Source organism: Alligator sinensis, unplaced genomic scaffold, assembly GCF_000455745.1.
Source record: "Alligator sinensis unplaced genomic scaffold, ASM45574v1 scaffold234_1, whole genome shotgun sequence".
Classification (NCBI taxonomy): domain Eukaryota; kingdom Metazoa; phylum Chordata; order Crocodylia; family Alligatoridae; genus Alligator; species Alligator sinensis.
Window position 1 is genome coordinate 720,922 of NW_005842334.1, and position 23,019 is coordinate 743,940.

General features: G+C 43.9%; 1 protein-coding gene across 5 annotated transcripts in view; it reads left to right on the top strand.

Annotated features, from left to right (window-relative positions):
- Positions 1 to 23,019, top strand: part of NSUN6 (NOP2/Sun RNA methyltransferase family member 6) — a 43,743-nt gene that overhangs the window by 17,479 nt on the left and 3,245 nt on the right. For 3 of the 5 annotated variants that reach the window (XM_025210091.1, XM_014522278.2, XM_025210090.1), the window contains 5 exons: positions 5,131 to 5,212; positions 10,037 to 10,156; positions 15,361 to 15,505; positions 18,197 to 18,342; positions 20,361 to 20,486. In XM_025210091.1, coding sequence (XP_025065876.1) covers positions 5,131 to 5,212; positions 10,037 to 10,156; positions 15,361 to 15,505; positions 18,197 to 18,342; positions 20,361 to 20,486 — 619 coding nt within the window. The remainder of the gene's footprint in view (positions 1 to 5,130; positions 5,213 to 10,036; positions 10,157 to 15,360; positions 15,506 to 18,196; positions 18,343 to 20,360; positions 20,487 to 23,019) is intronic. The other 2 variants (XM_025210094.1, XM_025210093.1) reach the window with 2 other exon arrangements.

The window sequence follows — 23,019 nt, forward strand, 5'->3', positions numbered from 1 at the left end:
CCCAGGGACAAACACCAGTGTCACAATATGTACCACTGCTGCTTGTCCCTGGGGAACACCTGTGCACGTACACTCTGGCATGTGGCATGTTGGCCCAGGTTGGGTAGGGGAGGCTGGGGCCAGCACCTGGGCTGGCCCCAGCAGCCCTACCTGTGGTCCTGGGGACTCCAGCCATGGCAATCTGGCAGCAGGGAGCCTGGCTGGCCACGCTCGAGTTTCCGGCAGTGCATACTGCTGCCACATGTGCCACCCACTTTTTTTTAGGGGTGTTTTTTTTTTATACTGGGATCCCCCAGTGTCAAATCCCCTCCTCCCCTCTGTGCTGCAAATTTGCAGTGCAGGGAAAGCCTGCATGTGTGGCACCACATACCACCCATGCCCGCTCATTTGGACACGCCCATTGTGGCTTTAGTTGAGACCTTGCATCGGAGGCATGTGCTCAAGGACAAATTGGGCAAAGCCAGACGGGTGTGAATGTGCCTACTTCAGTATCTCAGAGCAGTTTGAGACACTGTAAGAGGCATACTGGGAATGGAAAAATGTTCCCTATGCTGCATATTTGCAGCGCGGCCTCTACATTTGATACCTGGAAATCCAAGTAACAAAAGAAAAACTTGCAGAAAAAAAGTGGGGCAGGGCACAGTCCAGGAACATGCCCTGAGGCAACCTGGAGGCTGGCTTCTCCAGAGAAACACTTTGGTATCTGGCCAGAGTGTCTCTATGGTGCGTCTGCTGCCCCAGCATGCTCCCTTAATGTGCCGGGGCAAACAGGAGTGGGGCAAGGCTGCGGCATGGCCTGGACCTGAGCGCTGCCCCAGGTAAGTTAGCAGGGATGTGGGGGTGGAGGGGTTATGGGTGTGGGGAGTATGGAGTGGCAGCGGGATATGGGGGGTATGGGGTTTGTGAGTGTGGGGTTTGTGGGGGGGGGTTTGAGCAGGGGTTGCTACATGCCTGCCCCCCCCGCCTTCTTGGCACTGGCAGCAGCAGGCAGCTGGGCTGTCAGGGCCATGGCCCAGCTGCAGACACAGCCCACGGCGGCATGACACTGCCTGACGCAGGCTCTGTGCTGAACGGACCTGACATGGCTTGGGGGCCTGGCTCAGCCCACCGCACTAGCTCACAGCCTTCCCAGTCCTGTCCAAAGCTGTGCGCTAGTGGGCTGGGCCAGGTTGGGTGCAGGGCTCTCCGCAGCCCTATCTCCGCATCCACACTGGTGCTGGGGTCTGCCCACCCCCTTTGTCACCGTGCCCCTGGCACTGGGGTCTCCACACTGTAGTGGGCCTCCAATGAGGCCTCCTCCTTCCCTAATAGCCTCAGTCCGATCTACCGATTTATAAACAGCAACCAAAATATGAGCCTCTGGGTTATAACATAACACAAGCAGTTCAGGGTGCGCTCTGTCCCTTTAAAAGAGTCAGACTCCCCCCAAAAAGACCCAGCCCCCCCCCCCCCCCGCACTAAGTGCCTTGTAGGCCAGGGTACCTGGTGAGCTTCAGGAGCCCCATTAGCCCTATATGCAGCATATCAGGAAGCCAAAGCATCTCTGGGCAATTCTTCCCTGGAGGCTCCATCCCCTGGCTGCTGCTAGAGAACTAACCCCTGCTGGTCTCAGCCCTGGGGTTTATGTGCACCCAGGGCCCTGCCTTCTTCCAGTCAGCTGATCAGGTGCAGGTGCAGACTAATTCCCTTGTTAGCCTGCTGCCATAGCAACCTGTACCTGTGGGATTTCTCTCTGGCTCTTAGGGCCTTCTCCCTAGGCAGTTTCTGCTCGTAAAGGAGCAGGCACCTTAGTGCCCTGCGACAAAGGGGTCAGGGGGGGCTCTGATTTTTCTGTGATAAAAAAACCCAAAAGCAAACACCAAAGCATATAAATATTTATAATTTATGTTATTATGATGGTAGAGGCATTGGTAGGCTTCCAAATTGTTTTAAAATTGTAAATATATCAATAAAACATTGCCCAACTGATTAATCAATCTCTTTCTAGATATATATCCTGGTGCTCCCTGCTTAAAAATTGCATAATCTCTGATAAAAAATCCCAAATTCACACTTTAAAATACCCCAAAATCCATATTCCTCCATGATTAAAATGAAATGTCACTACATATATATATCCACCCCCAGCATCCACCCTGTTCATGTCTGCACGCCTGCCAGATCTGGATGGGTACTTCCTGGGTGCCACTATATATATGCCGCCTGGCACCACTGTATATAATTGTGGAAGAACATGGATTTTTGGGTATTTTAAAGAGTGAATTTGGGATTTTTTATCAGAGAATTTGCAATTTTTAAACAGGGAGCACCAGGATTCCTGCTAGTGAGGCAAGGGGCGGGACCCAGGCAGAGGAACCTGCTCAGGGCTGGCACTGGGGACCCAGCTGTAGGGTAAATGAGGTGGCTGACTTCCTGACCATTTGGGGCCAGGAGGACATACTTTGACAGTTCAAAGCAGGCCACCACGCAGCACATCTTTTAGGCGATAGCCACCCAGATGGCAAGGTGGGGACAGACATGGCAGCAGTGTTGCACGAAGGCCAACTGTGTAGCCACAGCCCACTGGCAACGGGCGCAGAGGTGCAGGAAGCTCTACTGCAGTGCCCATGCCACAGCCCAGGTGGCCAGGCAGTCCCCACCCAGGTCTGGCAGGCATGCAGACATGAATGGGGTGGATGCTGTTGCAGGTGGCTGCAGGTCATAGTGAGGCAGGAGCCCTCACTGCCAGACCGCTGCAGTGGGTAGAAGGTGCAGGGTCCACTTTAGGTCAGGGCTGCTGCAGCAGTGTAGCTGGCACAGGGAGGTAGTGTCCCCATATGTCAACTGGTTGGGCCTCAGAAGCTCCTGAAAGCAAGTACCCTTGAGCTTTTTATACTACTGGGGCCAGCCAGCATCCAGCACCCACTGGCTGCAGATCCAGGAGGAGCTAGGCAGGGTCAGTTTGCCCCAAGTGGCACAACTTGCCCCACACCAAAGTGCATGTTCAAGCACATGTGCTGAGGCACAAATCTCTGGCACAAATTTGTGCTGCTCTTATTTGAGCTGCTGTAAGCGCATGTGCCTGCATGTGTGGATGCACTCATTCTGATTAACTCAGCAGATATTTTTTCTTTAGCTTCACAAGAATGCATTCTGTTTGATGTTGCTAAGTTAATAAGCCTCCACACTTTGCAGGACTCTTCCTTGGTGACTATTCTTCTGTTCCTAATGATTTGATCCAGTTTGGATAGGTTTAAGCCTTACCCTTCTCCCTTTACCCAGTCTCCCAACACAGTTTTTTGGTTTAAGAGGCTGTATTTTAGGTTTTGTCTCTACCACAATCTGTTTTAGAACTGGTTGCCAAAGAAGTTATTCAATTTAAGATTATTTGCTGCCAGAGAAAATTAATTTGCTTTACTTCTCCCAACATGCACAGAGAGCATGTGAAATGGTGTGTTCTGTATCATGTCAAAATAAGAGCTGCTTCTTGCATGTCTGAGACATATAAAACAAATAATAATTTTTCTATGTGAAACAAAGGCACCCTATGCAGACCATTTTATTAAATATAGAAGCAGAAGACATGTCATAAATCTACCTGAGGTGCTGGCATGAAAGTAGTTGAATATAAACCCCTAGAAGTTGAGTCTGCCATATTTACTTTTCTTATTGTGTAGGAGACTGCTCTTTAGGTAAATCTGATATCTTTTATTAAACCAACTCAAATAGTTGGAAAAATTCTTCTTTGCAACCTTTTGGATATAAATACTCTTTCTCAGGCTGAGGAATCATCTGTACTTGGTGTGTGCTCTTCCTGGATGGAATGAATAGTAAAGAAGTTCATGCAAACTATTTCTTTTTTTGTTTCATTTACTTTGTAATGTTTCATCTCAGCCTGTTAAAATCTAAGGCAGATTACATAGAATTAACTGTATATTAAAAAAAAAAATATCTCAGATTGACGTTAGAGGTAAGCCTTTTGCTTTTCCATGCTAATAAATGCTCTTATGAAGACATTGAAAATGGATGGTTTTAAGTTTTAGGACCCAGTCTTTTGTCAGGCCCCCTTTATGTGCTACATGTAATGCAGTTAACTGGTTAATTGCACAATTAATTTGGACTGTAACTGTCATGCCATAAAAAGATCCATCTAGCTATAAAGTTAGAGCTGGAAAACGTGTAATAAAAATATATCTGCTTTTATGCAGTTTTAATATGCACATGTAGCAAGGTTGCTATTCTCCTATGGCTGGGGGCTCCCAGTCACAGGGCTTCATCATGTGCTGCTGTGCCTGGGAGTCCCGCAGGTCATGGGACTGTCAGCTGCTGCAGGTATGGAGCACTGCTGCAACTAACAGTCCCAACAGCTGCAGGATCCTCAGCCGTGGCAGCATGTGGGGTGCTGCCACAGCTGCTAGTCCTGTCAGCTGCAAAACTTGCAGCTGCAGAAACTTCCTACCTGCTGGTTGATCATCCTGAGCTCCCCCTGTACCAGCAATAAGGTGCAATTGGATCTGAGACTGGATCCCACTATCGTGCATCCGATTCTATCATGCCTTTTACCTGAACGTCTAGAGGGGCCCTCAGTAGCACATAAACTGGAGCTGGATTTCTGTTCCTTCTATTTTCCAGTTTCATAGATTTCTGTGTCTTATTAAAAGGAAATTGTAAAACCTAATATTTATACAGCACCTCACATTTTCAATGAATTGATCAGATTTTCCAAATTATGAAGTAGGTGCATCAGTTTTTTGCAAGTTTTATACATGAGGAAACTATTTTTGAAAACATTTTCATGTAGGAAACTGAGCAATATTTTCTTTGCAGTTCACCCCATGTGGTGGCAACAGTTTAGAAAATATGTAGGGTGGGTTATAACACTATAAACATTGAGTTATTTATAAATGCTTTTACCTATATGATTCTACTCACCATTACATAAAAGTAACCCTAATGATTTACATGGAATAATGTTGGGAAAAAAAGAACATCATGGCCAAATCAGTATTATTTGAGCCCCTCAATGCTGTTGAAAGTCAGTTATTATGAAGACAAAGACTATTTCCATGGCAGAAGGTAGTTTTAAAAGTATAGGCAGCACAGATAATTTGGTTGAATCAGTCAGATTAATATGTATTTTGTGCTTTTCAGAGGGATGGGCGTAAGAATGACAGACCCAGTCTATCTTAGTCCTTCATTTGACAATGTGTTATCCAGTTATTTGTTTTTACAGGTAAGTATATTACTAAGTAGGTCAGTACAATTTTCAGAAGAATTAATATCCTAAAAATGAATTATTAGGAGTCTACATTTTTCATTTTCAAATAGGGGCCATAGCACATAAATCAGTAGTTTCTCCACTTAAGTGGTTATAGATAAAATAAAGTAGGGGTTGTCAACCAGGGGTATGCATACCCCTGGGGGTACTTGGACTGGTCCTAGTGGATATGCGTGGGCAGGCGGGGAGGGAGCAAGGCCACATCCTAGGAGCAGGGCCAGGGCTGGGCAAGGGCTGTGACATCCCTCTGTGAGGCAAGGAAGCTTGCACACGGCGGCTGCCACCAGCACACACCAGCCCAGTGAGCTTCTCTGCCCCACCCTGGCCCTGCTCCTGGGAGACAGCAGTGCTCCATCCCTGCCCACCCATGCACCGTCCCTGCCTACCTGCTCCATGTCCAGCCATGTGCTACTCCTCCCCTCCTGCTTGGCGTCTGGCTGTGCGCTACTCCCCCGCTCCCGGATTCCAGCTGCACATACTGCCTCCCTCCCCTCCCCTCCCCTCCCCTCCCACCACACAGCATCTGGCCACTTGGGGTACTTTTTTAGACTAAAAAAGGTTGAAAACCCCTGGAATAAAGGCATCTAACACATCTGTACTGAAATGGAATAGCTGTGGACATAGTGGGTCCTGGCAGGCATTTCATTTATTGCATGATTAAATGGCAAGTTCCACACTTGCCATCAAAATGTTCCACAGTGCTGTGTTGACAGAAACACAGCATAGGCAACTGGGGATTGGCGATCTCTCCAGTTTCCAGGAATTCATGTTCTGCAATGCATATAACAGGCTACAGGCAAGCTGGGGATCACAGCTCCCCATGCCTTAGTGCATGTACAACTGCATACCCCAAGCAGATGCATGATGGGACCTGAATATTTTTTATCCCTGATTCCAACAATTTGCATGTTCTGCCATGCCAGACCTTGAATGGGATCCAGGATAAACTGCTTCAGATCCCATCACATGATTATATAAGCATCTGCTAGGGGCTGGAGAGATCTGCCATATTTACTCAAAGCCAAAACAAGTTTATTTTCCCCTCGTTTAATTGGGTGGGGGGAGGGAAGACAGGGAAAATCTTGACGTAGATTCAAGTACAGGGATGTACAAGGGCCAGAGATGCTACCACCGCTGCTGCCTGGTTGTGGCCGAGGTGGCTATGCGGTCTGGGAGATTACATATGGTGAGGGAGAATGGGGAGACTGCGAGGTGTGGGGGAAAGCATGTAAGGGAATCTGTGACAGTAGGAGAGCTATTGTAGCTCTGGCTCCACATCCAGGCTCAACTCAGGTCAGGGGCCAGGGCTGCCACCATCACTGCTACTGCCCCCACTGCTGCCAGGCTGGAGCCGTAGCTACTATTTGCTCCATTTTGCTCTCTCTTATTTTACAGCACAAATCAAGATTAGGTGCAAAGTCTTAGTTTTTGAAAACAAAGATAACATTAGTTCCCAGTATGTCTGAGTAACAATTCTAATTTAAATGTCAGTTCAAATAAGCCATTGTTTGTAGTTGTGCTGCCTTTTAGACACAAATTCTTTCTAAAAATTAATTTTCTGGTTTTGCTTGTATAATTCTTGAAGCGTGGGGAAACAGTTCACAACTTCCTCTGATAGCTTTGTCTATAGTATGACGCAGTGCAGTGCAGTGCAATGCAGTGTCATGTCTTAGGGCCCCTGGTAGACTTTTTAGTTGTGTGATAGGAAATCTGACACGTTTTTCCTGGATTCCAAAAATCATGCATCCTGCCAGGACACATGAGTTCTGGGATCTGGGATAAAATTTGTTAGATCCAAATAATGCAACTGCAGGTATAGGGACTGAGACATTGGGACAGATCCTGATATCATGCTTCCATACTGATGACCTCCCTGCATGCAAGCAAGCTGAAAGCCATGTGGTGTAGTTGTGCAATGTAGCCCTGCAGAGATGCTGGGCTGCTCTGTGTGGCTTTCAAGTTACTGGTGAACAGGGACCCATCAGCAGATTAGCTTCCAGCATGATGGTGCTTAAAGTCTCACAGTGCAGCCCAGTGTAGGCCCTATGGGCTCCCCACATACCAGTAAGTTCAAAGGGCACTGTAGGAAGTGCATCATCAGAGACTGATCCCAATGCCCAGCTCCACACCTGTCAGCAACTAAATCCTCTAGACAGCCAGTGCCAAAAATGCCATACTTTCAAATTAAAATATGATGCAAATCAGCCACAAAGATGTTCTACATTTAATAAGGAACATCTTTGTGACTGGTTTGCCATTTTATCACATAAATTGGCTGAATGTGTGATAGGTTATAATTTGTGTGATTAACACATCTATCAATGCTCTTAGTTATAATTTTTGTTAACAAAGGTGTCAGTATAGTATTTTAGTTACACTAATTTAATTTAAATTATTTATATTTCAAAAGAATCTTAATCTGGATGTGTATCATTTGCTGATCACCACCTATATTTTTTGTGACCAAAATTTAAAATATTTAAACTTAGGGCATATGGCTGACATAAAATGGAATTTTAAAATGATAGAAACTAGGGGTTCACGGATTTTCTTGACTGATACCAATAGCCAATTAATAACCAGTGATATTGGCTGATACTGATCTGATAACTGATTTAGAGGAATGCAACCAGGCAACATGGAGAGCAGCTCCCTGCAGGTAAGTCAGTGGAGGGGAAGGGGCATAAGGGTGGAAAGAGGCATGGGGTGGGGGAAGATTGAGGCCCCCACGGTGAGGGAGGGAGTGGGGCTGGGGCTGGGGGTGCTGCCCGGCGAGGGTGATAAATGGGACCCGGGGCCCATGCAGGGAGCAGGACAGAGCCACAGGCAGCTCATTCAGGGGATCCGCTTCCTGTTGCTTAAAAATGGTGGTGGCAGCACTTGAACTAAAGCTCATCAAATAAGCTTTAGTTCAAGCACCGCCACTACTGTTTTTAAGTGCAGGGACACTTAACCAGAGCGGAGCTCAGCCGGGCAAAGGCGGATGTGGGCTGCCCACTGTAAGCTTGGGACTATCTACTCTGTTGCCTTTCCCTCAGGAGCCCCACAGCAGCCACATCCCCTGCCTGCCCAGCACAACTTGCTGCCCCAACCATTGCCAGGCAGGCAGGGGATGTGTAGTAAGCATGGGGCTCCTGTGGGAAAGGCAGCAGAGCAGAGAGCCCCATGCCCACAGTGAGCAGCCCACATCTGCCCCACGCACAAATCTGGTGGGACACATGCCCCCGCCATGCCTCCTCCCGGGGGTGCACACAGGAGCAAAGAGTCACCCCGCTTCCCACTCTCCCCATGCCCCTTGGACAAGCCACCTGTTGCTCTGTCCTGCTCCCTGCCCCGGGTCCCATTCACTGCCCTGGCTGGGCAGCACCCCCAGCCCTTGCCCTACTTTCTCCTTCACTGGGGGACCTTCTTCCCTCCCTCACGCCCCTTCCTCCGCACAGGCTTACCTTCATGGCGCTGCTTTCAATGCTGCCCAGCTTCATTCCTGCATGCAGCTGCGTGTATGCATGCAACATTTAAGGTCCCAGGCAGAAGGCATATTGTGACATTATCAGCTACACTGGCCAAAAAAAGTTGATAGCCAGTAATCTTAATTTTCTTTTTATCGGTGTTGATCTGATATGCAACTGGTATACTGATGCACCTGTAATAGAAACTATCTTTTCATTTTTTGACTGCTGCTGAATAGGATCTAAAATTAGCATATCATTTATAAAACAGAAAAGAAGCTTCCAATTAAGATACTTTTAAAAATTCTCTTTTCCAACTCAGACAGATATGTGAAAGTATTTGCATATAGTTTAAAGACAGCACATTATTACTTCCAAGGACATCTGTTCTATAAGCACAAAAACCAGCTTGTCAGCATCTTAAAATCAGGTTTTAAGATTTTTGTCACTAATATTCAGATTCGATCAAATAATCTAATTAATATGCTGTAAGTAATTAACTTTTTTAGAGTAGCTACATTTTTCTCTCTCTGCTTTCTGGTCTCTGAACCAGGGCATCAGATATCAGGCTTTGTGTTTTGTGTCTCAGGTCAAATGCTGTAGTTCCCCTGCTCCTACACAGACGTGGTAAAGACGTGCATCTATCACATCATCCCAGTTGGACTTGCTGGCTCTAACAGCTGGGTTCATAATTTCATTAGTCTGTGATCAGCAATGTACAAAGTGATCATTAGCCTTCTTAAAACCAGAATATAGTTGATATTAGCAGTAATAATAAGGCATTTAGAGAAAAAGGTTTTGAAAACAGACAGACCTACAGGTGAAATAGACAAGAGTATTTATCATCATCTTGTGATGGTAACCAAGGCAAGCCTGGACACTCCAGCTAGTCCCATAACAGCCTTCAAGCGATTGCTGATGGGGAGCTTATCTCTAGCCCCATGTAATCATTTTTTGTTTGTCTAGTTTACAACCTGCTATTAAATTAAGCCAGTGTTATTCACAGAGAAAGCATTCTAATAAGTTGGTTAACATTCGATATATGTAAGTTATAGAGGGCTTCAGGTCTGCCACAGCATCCTTCTCTTTGATTTGTGCATGATAGTTGCTGTGACAGATGTGACAGCCTCAATTGTTGTTGCTTAAGTTCTGAGGAAAAGCTGCCACAGACTTAAAGCAAAAGATAACTATATACTTAATGTGATATGAATAACATTTTTCATTCTGTTATGGAGATAACTGAAAATATAAGTGGCTTCACTATTTAGTATTTTCAGAACGTATTTATTGTTTGTTGTCCCTCATATTCTAAATCATTGGTTTGTGCTAGAACTTACCCTCTGCAGTTGTGAGCCACGTTCTAAACCCTCAACCAGGAGAGAGAATTTTGGACATGTGCGCTGCACCAGGGGGAAAAACAACCCATCTTGCAACATTAATGCATGATCAGGTAAGAGAAGTCATTGAGCATCTTCTGTCTCAAGGAGGAAAGCCTGACCTGCATTTCATTAGCATGGCTCACTTCACTGATCTATCAAGATCCACAGATAACTCAGAATAGCAAATCATTAATATTTGAAGATGCTTTTTACTGGTTTACTTTAAAGCACATCAGAATTACAGACTTCCTGTCTTAAATAGTCACCTATCACAAACAGAAATCAGTTTCTGCAAATTGATCTGATTTTGTTGGACATATAAGTCAGCAGTCTCTAAAAGCGTCCGCACCTGAGGACAGGAGGGTGATCCAGGCTGACCTTGAAAGGCTCAGGAAATGTGAAGATGAGAACCTGATAGTGTTTAACACCGAAAAATGCAAGGTTCTCCACCTTGGGAAGACAAACCTGTAGCATGCTTATAGGCTCGGCAGTGCTATGCTGGCTAGCACTATGGGCGAAAGGGACTTGGGGGTCATGATTGACCACAAGATGAACATGAGCCTTCAGTGTGATGCTGCAGCTAGTAAAGCAAGCAAAACGCTGGCTTGCATCCCTAGATGCTTCTCAAGCAAATCCCAGGACATCATTCTCCCCTTGTACTCGGCCTTGGTGAGGCTGCAGCTGGAGTCCTGCATCCAGTTTTGGGCTCCACAATTCAAAAAGGATGTGGAGAAGCTTGAGAGAGTGCAGAGGAGAGCCATGCGTATGATCAAAGGTCAGGAAAACAGACCTTATGATGAGAGGCTGAGAGCCATGGCTCTCTTCAGCCTGGAAAAGCGTAGGCTCAGGGGTGATCTGGTGGCCACCTATAAGTTGATAAGGGGTGTTCACCAGGATCTGGGGGAACATCTGTTCACCAGAGCATCCCAAGGGAGGACAAGGCTGAACGGTCACAAACTCCTCCATGACCTTTTCAGCCTGGACATAAGGAAGAACTTCTTTATTGTCCGAGCCCCCAAAGTTTGGAATAGACTGTTGCCAGAGGTAGTTCAAGCACCTACTTTGAACGCCTTCAAGAGACATTTGGATGCTTATGTTGCTGGGATCCTATGATCCCTGCTGACTTCCTGCCCTGGGGGCAGGGGGCTGGACTTGATGATCTTCTGTGGTCCCTTCCAGCCCTAGTGCCTATGAATCTATAAAAAAAAGAAAAAAGAAAAAAAAGAAAGTTTTCTCACCTTGGTTGAATAGAAATACTGACATATGTAAGGCAAATTGTTGAGGAGCATACTAGGGTCTTGAAGCTGAGAATATGTAGGAAGCATGAGTTAGTGGCCTGGCAACTGCCTGCTCTGCAGTAAGGATGGCAACAAATATCAGTGGAATGCTGATAGTCTTTCAGTGCTTTCCCACAATTCCCTCCGACAGCTGATCCAGTAGACTGGGAAACTCTTAGATTGCTTCAGTGGAAAGAACCATAGCATATGCTATCAGAAACAGTGGAAAGGAGGATAGAAGAAAGGAAGATACAATAATACAGCTAGGGCTTTGTTGAGGGTACCCCCTGAGCATTGATCGTGGCCCTACTGGTCCTAATTGTGCTTTAGGGGCACTAATCTAGGCTCCAACCTCCCCTGTAGCCACACACGTCTTATGTGCTGTACTCCTAACTCCATTTACAAGGCCCTCTGGTCATATACTTCCTTCAGCCCACTAGGTCCCTGACCCTTGTACGGCTAACCTGGGCACCATCTGTGGCCTCCAACATCTACTCCCAGGCCTCTGATCAAACCAAAGCACAAACAAGCTAGTTCCTAACTCAAACCCTACCTTGGATCACTTACTGCTGTAAAAACCTATCCTAACCTGCTGGGTCCCGTTCAGCCTTTTGGGTACCTTCCCAAGTCTGTGGTTTCCCTTCCATAGGGGTTTCACTGGCTGGAGCTCCTCTCCGTCCAGTACCAGGGCACGTCTGCCTGCTCTGGTCCCAGAACTGGGCTTATCTACTGCTGGACTCCACCCGTTCCAGTCACCTGTCAATCAGTTAACAAGCTTGCTCCCACTCCTGTCACCCCCTGCTACCTACCTGGTTACTCTGCAGGCTCTATTTAACTGCTTTGGTGGGGTTCCTGTTGCTCACAAGTATCCACCTGCAGCCTTATGTCTCTTGTCTTTGCACTCCTGTGGCTGCTTGCTAATCTGGAGTTTTGCCACTCTGTCCATAAAAATCCAACTCTGTTTCCCTGTCACTGGGTGTGTCTACACGAGATGTTTACTGTGGAGCTGACTAATTAGCTCCACAGTAAAACATCAGTGTCTACGTGTGCAGTGCTATTAGGGTGGAGTAAACTAATTTACTCCACTGTTGGATAGTACTGCTAGACACAAGTACTGTCCTATGGCAGAGTTATTCACTCCACTGTAATGCATGTGTTGATGCTGATAGGGCTGGCTGTGGTATGAGTGTGCTTCAGTGTGGGGGCTACCTGCCAGCTAGCTCCATACTGTAGCACCCTCATGCCCCAGCCAGCCCCTTCGCAGCATGATGAGCCAGGTTGGAGCAGTCCCAGGGCAGGGATGTTTATCCCCAGCTCAAGGGGATGCAGTCCCAGGTGCATATGCAAAAGCAGAACTTGGGAGCAATAAACTCCAGCACAAACCATGCTGGAGTCTATTCAGCTACATGAATTAAGAGGGGAAGATACCAAGTCATCTTCCACCAGAGAGATAGGGTTTTCTTTCATAACAAAGAGGAAAAGTAGATTTTAAAACTTATCATTAAAATGAAGTGAAATGAGGTTATGGACAAAACGTCAGGTGATTTAGATGGTACAGATTGTAAGATAATGCACTTTAACAGTTGTCTGTTTGTTAACAGGAAGGCTTTGCAATGACTAGTCATGTGTATACTTAGAAAGGCTCTAATGCTTGTGACAGTCTGCTCTGACATAATCATCCTAGTGCTTACTTGAAGTGTTCAGCCCTTCAATATGGTAGAATTACAAACATGCATTAGGCATTCAGTGGGTAGAGCCATAAAGCTTACAACAGCTTCAATCTGGTAAAGAAGAGTTTTTTGCAGGAATATGCTTTTGTCATCAGTTTACTTCCACGTATAGTTTTAGCATGTATATGCACTTTTCATGGTTTGGTACCTCAGCACTTTCTTTAAACTCCACAAATATTTAAATTGTCCATACAGAAAAGACATTTATCCTATCTGTAGCTGTAATCTGTACCATCCTAGCATCCAATCACTAAGTAACGCTTCAAGAGAATATGAGGATTAATATCAACATACCTTGCAAATGTATGTAAATTAAAACCATAAAATGTGCTTCTCTGATTTGTCTGCCTTGCTTTCTGATTCTTAAGTCCTGTTCCCATATACTTCTTATCTACTCTCTGTATACCATTTTGTAGGTAATTTATTTTTCCCAAAGGTGTAAGTAGTCTTATGATATATATCTGTGACATTACTTTATTATATAACATAATACGAAATATATTCTATAACTTACTTAAAATATGAAGGTAGTTGAAAAATGTGAAATTCCCCATTTTTAGTCAAGTACTCAACATTTTCTGAACACTAATAGAAGTAGTCAGAAAATAGAAGCGTTTAGGAAATTATTTCCCCTCTACCATTTTAAAACAACATTTTTATCAGAATTTTTTTTGTTTCAATTGTTAATAGTAGCAAAGTCTTTTAGTCTTTAGTCTTTTAGTTCGTGGGGTTGAGAAATAGATGAAGATAAATCCTGCCTTAAACAGTTACCTCATTAAAAAAAATCAAAAAGTTAGTCAGTTTACTGATAAGCTGAATGCATTTATGGAGAGTTTAACTTAAAATATTAGTAGTTCCTGAGAGTTTATTCCCATAATTACAATTGTGTACCTAATGATCTAAAGAGTATGATTTCCATTTTAAAAATACTTTTAGTATGTCAGTTATAGTCATTTACAGGTATAGCATATTTCACTGTGACATTTAAGGTCTTATTCACAATTAGTCCACTGAGTTTTGCATCTTTCCAGCTTTGGGATCAGGCTCTGGCTTATATAATTTCTGAGAGCATACAGCTAAAATTTTGCCAGAATAGTGGCATAAGGGGTTTTTAAAGGTAAGCTTTATACTGACAAATAGCCTAATGCAGTCCTGCCAGCAGATAGTGTTTTTGTTGGTATAACTTCCTTTCTTTTAGCATTCTTCTACTCATATAAGCTGTACCTAGAATAAAGAAGTGGTTTGCCTGTGTAGATATACAGATATATTTAGACAGACAAATCCTCTTAGTTACAGCTTTAGAGGACAAGCCTTTTTAATGAGAAGCAGTACTTTTTAAAACTGGAACGTTTTTATTCATGAGACATTTCACCTGTTCAGAATACATAATTTGAAGGACATAATCATGGAAGAACCCGATTTTATCAATAATGTGCTAGCCCATAGCATGACAAATCTTGCCCTTCTCTCTTAGCTCTAGAGCTATACTCTTCATTTGTCTAACACAATTACTGCTCTTCAAATGCTCCAGTGTTGCCCTAACTCCCTTTCCACAACCCCTCTCTATCCCATTGACTTTCCACTGGGATCAAAAATACCACCTCTACATAGCAAGGGGCAGCCATTAACTTGGGTCTTCAGTTCCTAGTCACTAGAAGACATTCTCAGCAAAACTTCCGACATTAACTTTTGCCAGTGCTATTACTTTTCTAGAGTATGTACCCCATGTCATTAATGTGGGTTTTCTTCATTGTGTTTGTAGATCACATTTATATTATCCTAGTTCTTCCTGTAATTTGTCCTGCAGGCTTGCAAGGTAGAAAGATACAATTTGCTCCTTGCATAAAATCAAAGTGGTGAAATTGTGATTTTTTCCATTTACAGTATTTTTTCCATTATTTTCAGTATTTGTTAGAAGAATAAACTGATCACTACTGTAATGGGAAAGCCAGGAGTATTATTTTTAATTGTAGGTCCATTTCATTTGCTCTTCAGACATGCTGTAGTTAAGACTCTTGTTCTGTTCCCAAGATGGAAATAATTCAATAGTGTCCATTGCCTTTGATTCTTTTTAGTTTGCTAAAGAAATCTTTTGTTGCTATTTCAATACAGGTCAGTTACTAGCTAAAGTAAGGATTTGAGTGCCTAATTTACCCATCCTGCATAATTTACCCATCTCAATAAAAGGTGAGAGGTATTGTACCTGTTTTTAGCAGCTGCTTATCTGTGTAAACACAACATTTTGTGTGATCTTTGCCTTTTTTTCAGGGTGAAGTCATAGCCATGGATAAGATTGCTAGCAAGGTCAAAAAAATTACACAGAATGCTGCGTTATTGCAGCTGAATTGTATTAAGGCATTTTGCTGTGATGGAACTAAGGCATTTGCAGTTAGAAAGACAGAGGACACACAAGGTAAAGTAAATGATTGTAAAAGCTTTGGATAGTAGCTTTTGGAAGAAAATGATAATCAGATTTGTGCAAGTGCTTTTAAACCTACCACAATATCCCCAAGTCCTTTAAATCTTGGCAGATACCCAGAGTGCTCTAACACTGGATATTCTTTTAGTTTCTACTATTCTGCAATTATCAGCTTCTCAAGTGCAGAAGTCTTAATTGTCTGTCCTAATCACAACCTAATGTGCTTGAGGTATTTATTCCTACCACAGATAATATCAGAGGGAGTTGGATAATAAGTCTTTATGATGGCGTTTAACCCCATGCTCTGAATGGTTTCGCAGTTTTCAGTGATGAGAAATCAGTAGGTTTGGAAGAAAAGCTTCTCTGTGCCTCAGAATCTCCCTCTGTAGAATGGGGTTACTAATCCCTAACTCCCAGGAGCACTATGAAGTTTATTTATTGTTTGTACAGCTGTTTCAGACACATGGATGGGAAGGGCTGTGAAAGCCCAGAGTATTATTTTTATTTTAGGTTCATTTCATTTGCTTTTCTGATATGCTGTATTTATGACTCTGGTTCTGTTCCCATGATGAAAATATTTCATTGGTATCTGTTGCTTTTGATTCTTTCTAGTTTGCTACAGAAAGAAATAGCAAGTTTCTTTGCTATTTTAGCACAGCTCAGTAGATAACTAAAGTAGGGATTTGAGTGCATAAGTTACCCATCTTGCATGTGTAGGCAGTGCATATCAATGCCCCTATGCCTTATAGTTAGATTGTCTTCTAAGGTCAAATGTGGTGGTATTTAATGCTTATGCAAGTGAGTAATATGTAGTAAGAGCACAAATTTGATATAGAACAGGTAGAGACTGAACAGGCTATCCCACATATCTCTGCAAGTAAGTCAAAAGGTACAGCCTGGTCTGCAGTCCAGTTAAGAGCCTCTCTCAGGCAAAGTCTATTGGTCATGCCATAAAGCAGGGGTCAGCAAGGGTTTTGGCCAGTGTGTCAAAACACCCCAACCTTGACTTGGCGACGAGCGTGCCAGGGGCAGATGGTGGGGGAGCTGCCAAGCAATTCCCTGCCATGCCCCGAGGCTTGCGTGCAGCCACCACTAGCCATGGAAGCTAGGCAGATCACAGCAAGCCATGGGCAGGCTGCAAGCAACTACGTTACAATTGGAGCGACTGCACAGGCTGCAAGGAACTGCACTGCAAGCAACTGCACCCCAGCTCTGAGGTCAGTGGCAGTTGCATGTGCACCTTGGGGTTGCGCTGACCTGGGCCCTCCCTGCTGTCTGCCCAGAGATGTGCGTGCAGCTGCCGCTAGCAAGGATCTGGGCAGGGGCTCCACAAACCTTGGTGCAGCAGCTTGCAGCTTCCCTGCAACAGCCAGCCTGGGCTCTGGGCAAGCCCCTGCCACAAGCCATGGAGCCCCCCCACTTTGCTCCCTGAGGTGTGCATGTAGCCACTGCTGCCACATAGCTGGTGCCAGGGTTCCAGACCCCCATGCAGCTGTTTGCAGCCTCCTAGCTGCCTGCCACAGCTGGCCTGGGCAAATTGTAGCAGGGCTTGCATCTTCCTGGCCACCTGCTGTGAGCAGCTCAGGCTCTGTGGCTGGCAGCAACTGCCCAGAGCCTGTGCTGGCTGTGAAGTGCCAGCAAAATGGCCCTGTATGCCATGCTCTGACATGGATGCCGGAGGTTGCCGACTACTGCCATGTAGTTTAGAATCGTTTGGGTGTAGTGACGTAAATCTGGATAGCACTAAAGTGAAGCCCGAAGCTCATTTCCATCTGCAATATAAGATGAACTGAGGAGGTGTGTAATACAACTTTCCTCTGTACTCTCTACTCCAAGATAGATGGTGAAGAACCAGCAGTTTGCTTCCTCTGGAGTCCTCTGCTAAAGAGCCTTCTGAGCAAAGGGCTGTAGCAGTTTTGGCTTTCTGTAGCCCAGCAGGATTCAGGGAAGAGACTGATTCAGGATAGGGAGTTTCAAATTCCTTTCCTGCTTGCAAGTAACTCTCAGCACTATTTATACTACATTTTTTTAAACCAGTTAGCCTGCTGTGGGGCAGCCAGCATGTCACATACCAGAGCTTGTAAGACATCCTTCCTTTATAAATGTTTTGAAATATACATATGAAAATGCAACATGAAGACTAAGCATTAGCATGTATTGAGCCATTTAAGTAAGTACTTGAAATGCATGATAAACTTAATTGTAGGCTTTTTTATTTACCATATACATATTTATTTTGGCGCAGGTATGAACAATAGTTGCTCATTGCAGCTCTATGCAGTACAGTTATATATCCCATACACTGAAACCAAAATCCTGTGTCTCTGGCACTTTTTACATGGTGCTTTCAAAATTTTAAATTATGTTTGACATATGTTAATCTAGCATAATCTTGGACAGGTTCACCATCGTGTAAAGATAGCATTGAAATAAAATGCATTGTTCTTTTTGGGATGAAATCCATAGTCATTACCAGAGTGCTGTGCCTTGTTTTGCTTGTCTGCAGATGAGGTTACTTTTGTAGTGATAGAATACAGTATACAAACCTGGAAGCATTTAGCGTTAGGCAAGCAGTGACAGCTTCCCATGTTCCATGGTAGTCTCAAGAAAATAAGTAAAGGCTGTTTAATATAACAAACATATTCTTCTGTAGCTTTTAAACATGCCAGTTGCCTTTTGCCACAGGACCTCCATTCTTGGCAGAGTCATTTGATCGAATTCTTCTTGATGCTCCCTGTAGTGGGATGGGACAGAGACCCAATATGGCTTATTCCTGGACTCTAAAGGAAGTGACCTCTTACCAGCCCTTACAACGGAAGCTTTTCACTGTGGTATGTATTAATTGTCGACTAAAAAAAGTTGAATGTAAGTAGTTTTGCAGTCAGAGATGGTGCAAGATTAGCGTGCCTTGTTCAAGTAGTCATACTTTGCTTTCTTTGGCTCTGGCTCTGGCTAGTTGGATGTTTTGTGTTATAAATGGCAAGGAGGACAAATCAAGAATCCCTCTTCATTCAGGGCAGTTATCTCATAAGACAATTCTTTACCCTTTCTAAGTCTTTCTTTGCCCTCCTGGGGTTACATTCTTTCTGCCGTGGTTAAAAGTGCCACCAATATGTGCTTACCTTCTGCAGGCCTTTTTTTTTTCTTCAGAATGTGTCCTGATCTTTATTTATCCTTATATAAAGAATGAAAGGTCAGGGAAATTTTACCTTCTCTGTAAGCCAAGCCTAGGCCTCTAAACAAGAGGTCCCAACACCATGTGCAACCATGTTACCTTCATCCTCCAAAGTATTCTTTCATCTTTTATGTAAACCTCCTTCCAGATTCACTCGCAGGATTTTTTTGGCCACACATCCCCTTCTAACTACAAGCAAACTAGTACCTTTCTGTTACACCTAGCTTACCTCTAGTGTCTTTAGATGTCTATACACTTACTCCGGGGCGAAGGGCAGGAGTGATTCCTGGACAGTCACTCAATTAAAACGCCCTAGTGTCATGTGTATTTAGCATCCCACATTTCAAAATGGCTGTGGGGGCACTTTAACTAAAGCTCATTTGATGAATTTTAGTTAAAACACCCATGCTTCCATTTTGAAGTGTGGAATGCTGAATATACTTGACACAGCAGCACGCTGGAGCGTTCTAATTAGAATGCTCTATCAGATTCGATTAAACTAATTAGAATGCGTTCTACTTAGAATGCATCAGAGCATATGTATAGCCACCCTTTATTTGGAAAAACTGCTGCTTAAATATCACCCACCCCTTTTCCCACCAGGCCTTTTCTTAAAGTAATGCTGCATGGTCATTAGGGAACTACAAATCCCAGAACACCTGTTCTTAAAGAGGTGACACTTGGAGTAGAAATATTAACCCTATGATAAGCAAGTGCAAAACACTGATAAAGACTTCAAACTAAGAAGCGTTGTTGTGGTTTGGAGTCTTACTTTCAAGACATCTTATTTTAGTACCCTCTATTGTATACTATGTTGATCAGATAGAGAACAGCAACAGTCATTTTGATTCAGTTGACTGAATCGAAGAGGGAGAAGGAAGTTAAATGCCTAGGGCCTTTCAAAGTTGTATAAACCATAGTCCCTTTGTGTCCATTCTTTCATGAAATTTCTACTTTTCTAGAAGGAGACAATGTCAGGAATCCAGTAATAGAAGGTGCTTCCAGCCCCCAAAATCTCTGTTGGATCTTTGTATCGGTAAAACTGAAGCACAGTAAAGAGAAACTATATTTCACTTTTATTTCTGCCAGTTCCAACAGAGGACATCAGCAATTATCTCCATATGTATGTAGGAAGAACAAACATCTCCTATCAGTCATTGATCAAATAACTTAACATCCATAATTGGCATCAGCTGATGAAACCAGATCCAGCCTGTGTCTGGATGAGTTATGCAGAACCTGCTAGATGGCTGCTATACAGCAGTTGGGGGTACATGTCGCCTCCCACAGCCCAGGAGGCTGCATGAGGTAATATGCTTGTAGGACAAGAAACTCCTTTCTCATCTTTAGTCTTGTGTAATACAAATCCTGAGCCTTTTTCCTTGAGTGAACTTGGAAATATTAGATCTTTCACTGTGTCTTTCAAAAGGGAGTAATGTGTTGTATGATTAGCACAGTGCCCAAGTCCTTGATAGAAACATCATTGCCTACATAAGTGTTCTATTATTTACCGATTGCACTACAGCAGTTTCATACATCCAAGTTGCAGTTAATTATGCAATTCATAATTTACCTGTAACTAGATTTACTGTATTCACACGTATTCAAAGAAATTCCTCATTTAACATGATCATAACACAGAAGCCAAAGCACAGTCTTTCTCTCTCTCTCTAGGCAGTGAAACTGCTGAAGCCAGGGGGTATTTTGGTGTACAGCACATGTACAATTACACTAGCTGAAAATGAGGAGCAGGTTGCTTGGGCTCTGGAAAATTTTCCCTGCCTCCAGCTTCAGTCCCAGGTAAGAAGAGTTTCAGTTTACTCAATTGAAACCTAGGGTAAGAAGAGTTTCAGTTTACTTGATGCAAATCAGGGGCACATGTTTCACCAGCTGTGTGTTAAATGATATCCTTCCTGTCAGGCAGTGAAACAGTTCAAGAACCCCACTCTGGAAAGAGTGAAGAAGTGATGTATGTGATTACATAGGCCAGTCTCCCTTATTGTTAGCTGCTGCAGATGGATGAAAAAAATATTCTCTATGCCCTTCTATGTGCTCTGTACCAGCAATGACTGTACCATGACACTTAAAGCCCTCTTTGGTGCCTCAGAAGAATGGAGTGTTGTTATTTAAGAGAGTCTTAAACATACCCAGTTGAAAAGGTAGACACACCTTGGACAATCACATTTATAAATGTTTAAAAGCTGAGGTGAGAATAAAAGCCTTTGAGGATCAGGAGTATCCTATCACCAGGAAGTCCTGAAGTCCCATGTTAGCATCCCACGTGCCTTTAACTGAAGCAGGAGTGCATTTTGTAATGACTAAACTATTTCACCTTGGATAACACATGAGAGTGAAGGCTGGTGGACATATGGCAATTTTCACAGTAGATTAACAGAGGTCTGATTATGGTTCACTGAAAGGTACTTAAGTGGCTTCACATTATGACTTCCCTCTGTAGATTGCAGTGCTTTTGTATTTGCACGCCACTTAGTCATTTAAAACTTAGAGGGATAATAGATAGTTCAAGACAGCTAGTGTTTTTCTGGCAGCTTTGTCCTTAATACATGTTGTTGTTATTTTTGTTCTTGTATTTCAAAGTACATTCACAGAAGAGTCCAATAGATGTTATTAATGCTGTTGAAATAAGTATAAAGGGTCATGTATAGAATGAGAATAAAATATTTTAAAAACCGTGCTGCTTGTGGGGAGGGAAATGGGAGACATTAGCCAAAGGTATTGTCAAAGTAGCACAGGTGCTTGACATGGATTTGCAGATTCACAGCCACTTGAGAAGAAATCGACACGTTCAGATTTAATTAATTTTACAGCCAGTGTTTGTAGGGGGTGGTGGCATATGGAACTTGTGTAATCTTTAACGCATCTCAACAAAAAACAAACACTGGTACTTTGGGATATTTTATTCTTACACTATAGTACTTTTCCGAGTTTTTTCAGAGGTGAAAGGATAAGGTAGTAATTGTAAATTTTACAATTGATTGAATGCTTGAGGAAAAGACTTAATTTGATATAGGTTTAATTAGAAATAATTTTAAAAGTTACAGTCTTGTATACAAATGAGGATTCAGCAGATTCAGGCTGACCTGGCCAGGTTGGATCAATGGGCAGAGAGAAATAGGATGCAGTTTAATAAAGATAAATGTAAGGTACACCACCTGGGAAGGAGGAACCCCCAGCACACTTATAGGTTAGGGAGTGTCCTTCTCAGCAGCTCGGAGGCAGAGAGGGATCTTGGAGTCATAATTGACTCCAAGATGAACATGAGCCGGCAGTGTAACGAGGCCAGCAACAAGGCCAATCACACCTTGTCGTGCATTAGCTAAGAGAACAAAGGAGGTGATGCTTCCCCTCTATGCGGCACTGGTCAGGCTGCAGTTGGAGTACTGTGTCCAGTTTTAGGTGCTGCACTTCAAGAGGGACACGGGGAATCTCAAGAGGGTCCAGAGGAGGGCCACTCACATGATTAGTGGCCTTCGTGATAGACCCTACGGGGGGAGGTTGAGAGCTGAATCTCTTCAGCCTTCACAAGAGACGGCTGAGGGGAGATCTTGTGGCCGCCTATAAATTTATTAGGAGAGGTTAATAGGGAATAGGGGAAGCGCTGTTTACTAAGGCGCCCCAGGGAGTGACTAGGAATAATGGGTGTAAACTAGTTGAGAGGGGATTTAGGTTAGATATTAGGAAGAAGTTGTTCACAGTAAGGGTGGCCAGGATCTGGAATGGGTTTCCAAGAGAGGTGGTGCTATCACCTAGCTTGGAGGTCTTCAAGAGGAGGCTAGATAGTCACCTGGCTGGGGTCATCTGACCTCGGTCCTCTTTCCTGCCAGGGGGTCGGACACGATGATCCATTGTGGTCCCTTCCGACTCTACAATCTATGAATCTATGAGGAATATTAAATATTACTGATATATTGAAATAAAAGTGAGAAAATATAGTGTTGTGATAACAACAGTACTTGGTTATAGTCACAGTAGGAAGAAATGTAAGTGTAACGGAACATTTAACAGAGCTGAGGCTTTTGTTGATGATTATCACTTCAGAGTCCCTTTGTTTCTTGATATGAATACAGCCCTCCTTTGGCACTTATTTCATGGGAGTTTTCAGGTAACATCTACCATATCTTAGATTAATTTTATTTAGTGGAAGAAAGAAAAGTGCTTCCTGGTAAGAGTGCAGTACTCCAAGAGCATTCTGGACAGGAGATGGTTGTGGGGACAGAGCAGGGAAGAGGCCAGCACCACTGGCCCTGCCCCCCTCCCCACCCCAGCCCTGCTCCCTGGAGGCAGCAGTGACAGCACTGGCCTGCCCACCCCC